General features: G+C 64.6%; 1 protein-coding gene across 5 annotated transcripts in view; it reads right to left on the bottom strand.

Annotated features, from left to right (window-relative positions):
* Positions 1-1,060: 1,060 nt before the first annotated feature.
* The window catches only part of TBC1D16 (TBC1 domain family member 16), a 61,414-nt gene continuing 51,627 nt past the window's right edge, over positions 1,061-10,847 (bottom strand). For 3 of the 5 annotated variants that reach the window (XM_029927593.1, XM_029927594.1, XM_029927595.1), the window contains exons 9-11: positions 9,384-9,563; positions 6,859-7,005; positions 1,061-5,969 (exon numbers count right to left, since the gene is read on the bottom strand). In XM_029927593.1, coding sequence (XP_029783453.1) covers positions 5,724-5,969; positions 6,859-7,005; positions 9,384-9,563 — 573 coding nt within the window. In that variant the 3' untranslated portion in view covers positions 1,061-5,723. Of the gene's footprint in view, positions 5,970-6,858; positions 7,006-9,383; positions 9,564-9,584; positions 10,146-10,847 lie in introns of those variants that run through there. The other 2 variants (XM_029927596.1, XM_029927597.1) reach the window with 2 other exon arrangements.

Below are 10,847 nucleotides of genomic sequence, written 5' to 3'. Positions count from 1 at the left end.
AGGTTTGAAAGGTTCTTCCGGGTGGGGCCGGGCCAGTCCTCGGCCCCGGGTGGGGGTTCCCTGTGGGCCTCGTCCCCACGCAGAGCTGAGCTGCAGGGGTGGGACCTTGCTGAGGGACGAGCCGCCCCTGGGCTCCCGGCTCCATCTCCGCCTGCACTTGGCTGTCCCGGGGCTCCAGACCCCAGGCTGGGCTTGGCCTCCGGGAGGGCGGAAAGCAGCATGTCTGTCTCACGAGTGTGGCCGCAGGCCGGCGTGGCACCAGCTGTGCCTCTGCCCCTCCTGGGCCAGCAGCCCCGGTCCAGGCAGCCTCAGGCAGGGCCCCCCTACCCGGCACGCAGAGAAGGGCTGAGGAGGCCACTGGACGTCTCAGCCGAGTCCGGGTAGCGGCGGATCAGAAGGACTCCCCACCCTCGCACACAGGAGACGCCCAGCAGTGTAGACCTTCAGGAGAGCCCCACTCTCCCTCCCTTTGCCCCCTGCAGGCAGAGACACAAAACTGGAAAACCAGTGTGAAATGCAAAGGCGCTGCCCTCAGGGCCGGGAGCCCATCACCCCTGCACCGCGCTCCAGGAGAGCTGGGAGCAGCCCCCAGCCTCCCCAGCCCCCCTCCCGCAGCCCGGGGGCCTCACCCCACAGTGTTCCAAGGGCTCGCAGGGCTGGGAGAGGCTGATGCCTGAATTCTCCTTTCAACTCCCCCCTGCCCCCCACCCCCTTCCCCCCTATAACAAGGCCAAATTCACCCTGTTTGCAAGACTCCAGCTTTTCCTGAAGCCGGAGCCCTGGCTCAATAAAACACTGTGTGAGCTTCGAGGCCCTCGGTTGTAGGGGTTCCCAGGCCTGCCCCGGCCACTCACCAGCTCCCGCTGACCCCTCCTCAGCAGCGGCGGGACCCCCGCTTGCTCCCAGCCCTCCTGCCCCCACCTCTCCCATCACGGAATCGCCCAGAAGCATCTGCAGGCCACGCTCGCCCTCCATGGAGGCCCTCTCTGCTCAGCGCAGAACCGGCCACGATTCCGGCCCAACAGCCCCGCGGACCTTCCGGAGGCGCCTACGGCACAGGTTTGCCATCTGTACAATTTTATTTGCTTCGCAGGGGAATCCGTGACAGCCAGCGGCACTGATGGGGAGCCGTGGCGGCCAGGCGTCACGGTGACCAGTCCTGGGCCTGGCCCAGGGCCCGCCTGGCAGGTGACTGTATTTACAAAACAAGACAAAAGCAAAGAAAACACAGAGGAAGAATCGCTGGCCATGGACACCGGTAATCTGTCGAAAAGGATGGACATTTGCTGAGCTTTCCCGTGACCAGCAGACCCCGGCCGCTCCCGAGACGCTGCAGCGCAGGCGGCCCGGGCCCTCTTCGCGTCTGAAAGGCTATCTTCCCACCTGGAAAGTCAGCGCCAGGAGTCTGGAAGGCCAGATGCCTGCGGGCTGCGTGCACCTCTGTCCCTGCCCCGGTCCCACAGCACTGACCCAGGAGGCCAGCGTCCCAGTGTGGGGCGGGGCGAGCTCATGTCCACGCACCGCACCCCTGCCGAAGAGCTTGCGTGCCCACACAGACAGGCATCTCACAGGGTCACTGAGGTTACGGGTCATGGCTGACGTTTCTTGGTGGCAGGAGCGGGGTGGCACGGGGTGGATCTTACAGAAGAGGCACAGAGGGGCTTCCCGCCGGCCAGGCTCACACAGCAAGGTGGGCACGTGAGAGGGAGCGGGTCCGCTGACTCCCGAAGCAGGGAGAGCTCCGGAGCGGGGGTCCGTTGTGACTCTCAGGCAAGGCCGCTGAAGGCCGGGGTCAGCGGTCTCTTCCCTGAGTGGCGCACAAGGGCCCCTGAGGCATGGGCCACCTTTAGGACAGCTTTTACACGGAAAGGCCCTGCGGCCAGCGGTGAGGCGGGTTGGGTGGGTCCCATCATTCCCATTCTACAGATGGGGAAACTGAGGCTCAGAGAGGCCACACTGCTCACCCCCTCCAGGGAGCCCCGGCCTCAGGCTTCACAACCTTGGAGGGAATGAGCTGGCAATTCCCTCTGAGGCGGGAATGTCCAGACACAATGTCTTCATTCCAGCGGACACGCAGGGCTAATCAGATCCTGGGCTGTCTGGTTCCCTGAGTCTCTGGGGAGGTGGCAGGTCCAGCTGGAGGCGCCCCTCCCTGAGCCGTAGGCCACCTCCTCTGGCCCAGCCCACGCCCCTGCACCAGTGCGGATCCTCCACTGAGGGCACGCAGACTGGACTAGGCTTCCTTCTCTTTGCAGAGCGAAGCCAGGAGTCCCTGACGCCCTCCAGCCTCCCTGTGGGGGAGGGGAGGCCAGACAGAGGATGGAGGCTTCCGCAGGGGTGGGGCAGTGCCACGAGCAGATTCCCAACACCTTGAGGACAACCACGGGACTCTTCCCAAACAAGGAAGGGCCAAGAGAGCTCAGAGGGACCTCGCCGAAGCCCAGGGTTAAGCCGCAGAGCATCGCCCCACCACCTGCCAGCTGCCGCCGCCACTCGGCCGGGGAGAAGCGTGTGTTTCGGACGGAAGTTTCACCCTGCCCGGCCGCCGCCCACCGCCCACGGGGCTTCAGGCAGCGCCCTCACGGGGAGGCTCAAAGGGACACACGCTTGGGGTCCTGGACTTTAGAACCTCCGTCCTGCCTGACAGGCGGTCCATCAGGACAACGTGCTGCTGATGACACCCAGACCGGGGCCACCCCTTCTGGACCGCAGAGCCCCCTCCCCGAGGAGGTGGTCCGGGCCCCCACACTGATTAGCTCAGGGACGCCAATTCTCATCACCCGTGAGTCCCAGTCTTCCGGGCTGGGACTTGAATTGGAGCCTTCTGGGACAGAACAGCGTTCCCTGCGCCTAACCAGGCCCCGACCGCACCAGCCTGGGCATCCCATGCCCCCCTCCAGGGCCCCGCATCCCGCCGCCTTCCCTTCTTCCCTGCGCGAGCGCCCCTCCCCAGGGCCGGCGAGCCCCTGCCTTGCAGCCCCGGCGGGCCTTCCACGCTAGCGCATGCGCATCGAAGGCCCCCTCTCTTCCCAGGGGCCCGACAACGTCGTGTCGCGTCAGCACAGACATTAGCGGTGGGGAAATTAAGTATGCGCACACACGCACACCAGCCAATAACATTAAGTGTCATTTAAAAAAATGGGTTAAATAAGCAGCATCACCGACGACGGCCGTGCCGGCTGATTATCCCATATTTGCACGTTTTGGAGGTGGGAAGGCTAGAAGTCTAATGACGGAATTATCACCCTAATGCCTTTTGCTGGCTGGGAATAATCCCGGGGCAACAGCTGCCGCAGGGTTTTTGGCTGGTTTCCTCTAATTGCATCCAGATTAAGGGAGCCCTGCCAGGCGGGCCTTCCCTGGCCTTCCAGAAAGCCTTTCCTCCAAGAGCCCACACATCCAGGTCTCTGGCTGCTCTGAGAGGCGAAGGTCTCGCTGGGGGCCGGCTCGGCGCCCAGGGGTGTGAGGCGGGGGCAGCGAGGGTGGGCAGCACTTGTAAGGGGTCTTGGGAGATTCAGCATGAATGCTTTGCACCCAGGGCCCTCCAAAGTGAAGGGATTGCCTGGACGCCCCCGCCCCCCATACACAGCAGCTCAAAGGCACAGGTATCTCAGTGAAATGCATGGAGGCTGCCCGGCCAGGCAGGTGAGCCCAGAAGCACCCTCTGTCCCCTTGGGCACCTCCTGCCTTTGCAGGGGAAGCCATGCCCCTGCCGGGAGGGCTCCCACACAGGGTTACTTGGACCAAGACTTCCCGGAGGTGGTGGCAGATCTACACTTTCTCACCCTCTGAATTCCCAGCCCGGCCGTCCCTGGGTGGCTCCTCTTGCTAAAGGGGATGGTTCAGTCCCCGCCCCTGGGTGCTGAGCACGGCCGCGTGACTTGCTCTGGCAATGGGATGACGGCAGGTGTGGCCTCCCCCAAGGCTTGGGAAAGGACCCGTGCACTTCTGTTTTGGGACTTTTGCCCAGACTGGGCTAGCTCGCGGGAGGGTGTGTGTGTGAGGGGGGGCGGGGGGGATGTGAGAGACACGGCCCAGTGCCAGTAGTAACTTGTCTAGGCGTGAGCACCCCGCTGGGGTGTAACCACCCCAAACACACCCCGCTGAGACTACAAGTGCCCGGCCTAAACCAAGGAGCCTCAGGCCATGCATGAGACCAACGGGCTTGGGGCTCATTTGTTAGGCAGCACTGCTGTAGCAGTGGATAACGGATACACCTGGTCGTGCGGATGTGGTGTCTACAGCAGGATCGGTGCAGCGCCCGCTCAGCTGAAGCTTTTCCCAGAGCAGGCTGGGGGCCGGCACAGAATGGCAACCCCCTCTTCCCAGAAGTCCACCCCCACCCAGCCTGCACCCTGCTGCTGGGGTCAAACAGCCAGCACCCCAGGATCTGGGGGCGGGTGGGGGCTCCAGGAGGGTCTCCCCAGAAGGCTCCGGGACAGGTGCACTGGGGACTCCTGGCCGCCGTGCGTGTGGAAGGACTTGGGCTCATGGGGGACTGAGAAGCCTCAAGGAAGGGGGCCGGGAACTTCCTCTCTCCTGCAGATACACACCTTCTCGCGGGCACCAGCAGCAGGGTCCGCTCTCCCGGGAGGAGGCCGAGAGGGGGAGGGAGCCTCAGCTGAGGCCGGGTCTCCACCATGAGCCCTTCGAGGCAGGATTCGGGGAGGAATTCACGCCTCCACGATCCCAACGGTTCAAGCAACAGCCTTCTGTGCAAATGGCTGGCTGCTCTTCAGTTGGCCGGGGACGCCCCCGCACCCCCCCTGTCCACCGTCAGACCCGGAAGGGGCAACTGTGCCCCGAGTGCTGGCTATGTCGCCGTGGTCCCGGCCGCGCCCCGCCCCCGCGCAGCTGACTTACAGAGGCCCATGTTCAGGCCGCGCGGGCCCTGCAGGGACGCGGGAGTCTTTCCGGTTCTCTCGGGGCCTCCGTCTTGGTCATTCAACGCACTACCCCTTCCCTCAGACATTGTCGATCCTGCCTGCACACCCGGCCCCCAGCTGGTCTCTGTGTTTGGTGACATGGACCTTCAACAATGTCAAAGAAGCTCACCTAGAGCCGCCTCCACCACGGGAGGGCAGTCCGACGACTCCCGACAGCTCGAGGCTTGGGCTGATACCAGGGGCAGAAAATGTCTAAACGGGCACTGAAAAGCCCCGGCTTCTCAGACCCTGCACTGCGCCTACACCTCTCTATCCTGGAATCACCAGGCTTTTGTTTTGTGTTGTTTTGTTTTGTTTTGTTGCAGACATCTTCATATTAGCTTTGAAGCTGTGGAAAGTGAGACTGACTCAGTCGGAAAATGGGGCCTGATGAGGACATGTGTCCAGCTTGCAGAGGTGTCTCGGGGCTGGGCGGGACCCGTTCTGCTCTGTGCTCCCTGTGCTGCTGGGGGAACTGGCCTTCTGGTCCCCTCTCCCTGCCTGGGGCTGGCGCTGGAGCTGGGGGAGCCCCTGGGGCGCAGGGACACCCAGCCAGCCTGCATCGGCAGGTGAAACTGCCTGCGTTCTGGCCCCACGGCTTCCCGAGGTGACTTTTCTCTGGGCAGCTGGCAGGTTATGTCACTCCGAGTCTCTGCTTAGGTCACGAATACGAAAAGGTTCCCTTCCTGTTGCCTCAAGTCTCTTTTTCCTTGTGTCTACGGTCCCCGTCCCCTCCATGTCCATCCCACCCCCCTCCCACATGCCCAGGCCCTCCGCACGGCGCGCAGGGAGCACGAGCTATCTGCGGAAACCAAAGCCTTCCCGAGGATTCTTGGCGCCCTTCTTGCCTTCTCTGGGGGGCCTGGGCGAAGGCGTCGCCACCGTGCCCCCGTAGGGGCAGCTCTCTGACCCGGGGTGGCCTGTGCACTCCACCGCGGGGATGTAGCCGCTGTCCCACATGCCGGGGCCGCACGTCTTACAGAGGTCGTGCAGGCTGCAGGGGATGGGGGCCAGGAGGCGGAACTGGTGCAGCAGACTCCGCGCCTGCGAGGAGAAAGGACGCGTGGTGGGCGGGGCGGCGAGGAGAGGACACGCGGTGGGCGGGGCGAGGAGAAAGGACACGCGGTGGGCGGGGCGGCGAGGAGAGGACACGCGGTGGGCGGGGCGAGGAGAAAGGACACGCGGTGGGCGGGGCGGCGAGGAGAGGACACGCGGTGGGCGGGGCAGCAGCCCAGGAAAGGAAGCCGCCCCATGGCTTCCCGGTGCCCCGTCTGCAGGGTCTGTTTCCGCTGCGGTGGGCAGCGCTGACCCGGGTCCCTGCTCGCTGCGCCCATCGCCAGCAGGAGCCTGGGAAGTGGGGGGCGGCAAAGCTCACCGTCTTCCCCCCTCGTTCCACCCCCTCCCAAAGCCGCCTTCTCGTTTTCCTGGCTGCAGGCTTGAGTTTGTGAGTGAGGTGCCCCAACGGGTGGACCCCGCTATCAATCCGGTAAATCCCACGCAGTGGGGTGGGGCAGGCTCTGGTGTCTGGGCCTGATGGTGGACCAGCCCGGTGCAGCCTCCCAGCGTTGGCAGGGGGCACCCCACCACCACCACCACCACCACCACCACCACCATGTGGGGCGGGGCCTGCATGGGGGTGGGAGTGGGGTGGGGGAGTGAGTGAGGTTCAGGGTTGGCGTGTGGGCGGAGCCTTGGCAGGGAGAGCCGCTGGGATCCCCTACAGGAGCGCTGGGACCCCCTACAGGAGCGTGTGGGGTTAGGGCCTGATTCAAGGGTGGGTGGAGCTTGTGTGTGGGCGGGGCTCTGCACAAGAGAGGGGCCTTTGCCTGGAGTCCAGGCCTGTGTTCCAGGGGGCTGAGTGAGGGTCCGGGCTTGGTGCGTGGGCGGGGCATCGCAAGTTGGGTGGGGCCACGTGGGGACGGCAGGCACTCACCTTCCTGAGAACCAGCTCTCCGTTCATATGCATGGCCAGGTTTCCAAAGTGCAGGAGCATCTGGTCGGTGGCCAGCTGCTGCTCAATGACGTCATCCCCGTAAATGGCCACGATGGCCACGCAGATGAAAAGGTGGAAGTAATCCGTCTGCAGGGGAGGAGAGTCGGGTCAAATAAGGCCCGGGTGGAGGCTGAGTGCAGAAGTGTGGGGTGAGGCTGTCTGGACTCATGTGGCCCTGGGCAAGCCACAAGCCTCTTTTGTCCTCAGTTTCCCCACTTGCACCTGGGCCAGCATCAGGACCCACACCCAAGGCCTGCAGTGACAGGACAAGGGGATAGATGCTGCTCCTGGGGAGCTTTCTGGAAACCCTCCGTCACAGGAGGCGAAGAACGCGCTTCCTCCAAAGGCTGCCCTGTGCCCATTCTGGTCTATTCCTAAAGGTGCGTGCAGAAGCCTGGGTCAGAATACACGCCAGTGGGGCCGTGGGACCCTCCAGCAAGGAAGGGTTTTCTGGCACCACCCACCGGTCGTGTCTTCCTGCCTCGAGGCTGAACATCCCAACTGGTGCCCCAGAGCTGACCCCGAGGTTGGTTGCTAAGAAATCGAGAAGATCCGAACAGAGAGGAGCAAGAGTGCTTCCTGACGCCCCCGCGGAGCGCGCGATGACCCTGCTGCACCCCCCCCTCGCCCCCGCAGAGGCAGCCCCACACCACTGCCCTGCAGCCCCAGGCGCCCGGCAGGAAGCCGGCACTCCGCGCTTGCACTGGGCTGGGGTGCGTTCTGTGTGTCTCCGCCCGGATGCTCTGGGAGCACCCCCACCTCGTTCCCAAGGGCAGAGGAAGAGGAAGGAGCACCAGGAAGCCCGTGTTTAGTCTCCCGAGGTCCACCAGCCGGCCAGCCGGAACAGCTGGATGGGGCCGGGCGGAGCCCACAATTCTGGCAGAGGTAACAGCCAGCAAACGCCCCGCGCCCGCCCTGCTCCGGGCAGACTGTCCCCCGGGCTGGGCGGCCCCTTCCTTTGAACTAATCCGCAGCGGACTTGCTTTGTCTCAGAATGTTCCTTCTGCAGCTATTTGAACTCCGGCTGGGGTGGGAGATAGTGGAGTTCCAGGAAGGGGGGTGTCCAGCTCCTCTGAGAGAGAAAGGTTGGGAGGAAGAGGTGAGGCACATTCTAAGTAGGGCTGGGCAGCAGGACAGACCTCAGTTCATTCACGGGACACGGCCCGGGGCAGCGTAGCCCCCGAGCCCCACACGGTTAGCAGTAAATGGGCAGAAGAGAGCCTTTCTCTCCCAGGGGTCATTTCAAAAGGGCCTCCCCCAGCACGGTGCTCACTCTTGACAAAGTGGCCTTACTCCCACCAGCATTATGAGACACCTCCCCACCCGGGGCCACTGATGTCATCCATGGGCGGGGCCCCGGTGGAGATAAACTTCAAGTAAGGGTGCACCCACCCGAGATGTGCCCATGGGCTTCTCCCGTGGGTTTCACTAGACTTCGTGAAACTCGGGGTGTAGCTAGAGCACAGCGGTGGGAATCACCGTGCGGCCCGCTCTGGCCACCGGTGACGCTCAGTGTTCACGTGTGACGTCAGCCTAACCAGGATGTGAGGAGAGCGGCAGGTCCGCTGCTGGCAAGACGGACGACCAGGTCTTGCAGAGCAGACACCATTTACAAAAAACGTGTGATCCGGCGTCTTGGACGATCCGTGCCAGTGGCTCCCCCCCTGGACGCAGAGGTCACCCTGAACGTACCCGCCACGCTTGCTGCTCTGGGCAGGCGAGTGCCCAGCCGGCCTGGGTGCCCCCTCCCCGCATGCTCCTCCGGCTGCGCCAGCAAGGCCAGCAGGGCCGGTGGGTGTGACAGGAGCTGCCGGGCTGCCGGTGAGAACAGAGCCGGCTCTGCAGAAGGAATCCTGGCCACCTCCCGGAAGCATCAACTCGATTTGTTTTTAAAGGCTGATGGATTCAAAGAGACTTGCCCATCCTTTAAGGTCACCAGCTTGTTGCTAATTTGGGCGTTAAAGCCATGTGACAGGGCCACACGCTCTCGGGGGCTTTGCAGAAGAGGTGCTGATAACAGCGGACGCAAAGTGGAAATCTGCAGACGGACAGGGCGGCCCGGGCTCTCTGGAGGGGGTGATGGGGATGCAGGGTCTCGGCTCAGAGCCGTCCTGAGCCAGGAAGGAGGACTGGACAGGCCCCGCCCCCCGCCGGCAGGTGGCCCCCGGCGTCCTGGCTGGCCCCCCCCCCACCCAGTGGCGCCCCGCATGCTGAGTGGCTGCGGCGCCGGAGCGCGGCCCCGGAACGTGGTAATGAGCACAGTCAGTGGGCAATTCGCATCTATTTTCAGTTACGGGAGGTCGAGCTGCAGGTCTGAGCCGGCCCCTCGGGACCAGCCGCCCGTCACCGAGTGCGGGGCTGGTGTGTGGACCACGGGGGCCGGGGTTGCGGAGGAGGGGACCCTAGAGCGGGTGCGCAGACCCCGCCCTCCTTGCAGGGTGCGGACGGCGGGCGCCCCGGCTCACCTGGTAGTGGGCCCAGCAGGCCTCCCAGATCCGCAGCGCCTCGGCCTCGGGGAATTCGCGCTTGAAACACAGCAGGAGCCAGCGGTGGCAGAAGAGCATCTGCAGCCCGTCCTCCCCCAGCGAGACCAGGTGCCGGTAGAAGCGCGGGCGCGCCAGCCGCAGCAGCTCCCGCAGGTAGAGCTGGGGGCGAGGCCGGGACCGCTGGGGCCTCAGGCTCCTGGCCAGGCGGCCGCTGCCCCCCCAAGAAGCGGGCACACCAGGCCTCCGTGGGTGGCGTGCCTCTGCACCCGCTGACTTTAATCTGCTGCTGGCATCGGATTCACCCCTGCCTTGGCTGGTTTATCCCCAGTTTCAGACCGTTCCTGGAGGCACAGCCCAGGGCGAAGCAGAGCTCGGCGCCCTGCTGTGGGTGGGCGGCTCCCCCGGGTAGCGGCCACCACACGGCCACCACACAGGACCGTTTCTGACACTCCCTCCTCCCGGGAAGGCAAGCAGATCCTGCATGGACCGTCCCCTCTCCCCCCACCAGCCCAGCCCCCCTCAAGACCTATCATCTTCCAGAGCTGACTTAGAGCAGGGAGGGAGGGGGCGTCTCTGAACCCAGGTCCCCACCCAGTGACGTGGGACGAGATGGAGGCTGACTTCAGCACCGTTCGAAAATCCATCTCCGGCAGATCATGAGTCACGAGGCCGTGTGCTGGGTGAGCCCGTCTGGTGCACACTGTCAGACCCAGTAACTGTCTCCCCAGGTGCCCTGGAAACCTGACATCACAGAGCGATGCAGAGAGAGGGCGGCGGAAGCGGGGGACCTGGGGCAGGGCTCAGTGACTCACGGGCCCCTCCCATCCCCCCCCCCCATCATCCCACTTAAGACAGCCGCAGGCATGGTCCTGGCCCTTGTAGCGGCTGCTTCCGACTGGCCAGTCTCTGCACCATCCAGCCCACCAGAGTCAAGACCGAAAATGCGGCCTACCCCTCCCGGCCGGACATCCGCAGCCCCCTGCCCAGGCGCCCCTCACTCTCCTAGCCATGCCTCCTGGATCCTGGCCCCTCCCCCACCCGTCTTCAGATCCCAGCTGTGCCCTGCTCCCATTCAGTCAGTCCTTGGCCCTGGCATTGGAGGCCGCTCCACTCAGCTCCTCCCTCATTGCACGGGACATGTCCGGTCCCACAAGACCAGGGCTCGACCCTGTGCTCAGCCAAGAGGGTGTGGGCAGACCCTGTGTGCAGTGGAGACTGCCTGACCGGCCTGCCTGTCTTCTGTCTCTGTCTGCCTCCAGGCCGGGGCTGTCTCTGGGACAGCCAAGACCACATCCCAGTGCCCCCCACGCGGCTCTCAGCAGGTGACTGGAACACACAGGTGCTGCTGAATGAGGGTGGGGGCTCCTGGCCCCGCCTCCTAGCTCTGTTCCTCGCCCCGGCATCCACAGCTGTGGGAACTGTGCAGGTTGAGGGGGTCAGGAA

This window comes from Suricata suricatta, chromosome 17 (assembly GCF_006229205.1).
Source record: "Suricata suricatta isolate VVHF042 chromosome 17, meerkat_22Aug2017_6uvM2_HiC, whole genome shotgun sequence".
Taxonomy (NCBI): Eukaryota; Metazoa; Chordata; class Mammalia; order Carnivora; family Herpestidae; genus Suricata; species Suricata suricatta.
Note: the sequence above shows the minus strand (reverse complement) of the source record. Positions and strands in the feature narration are given on the sequence as shown.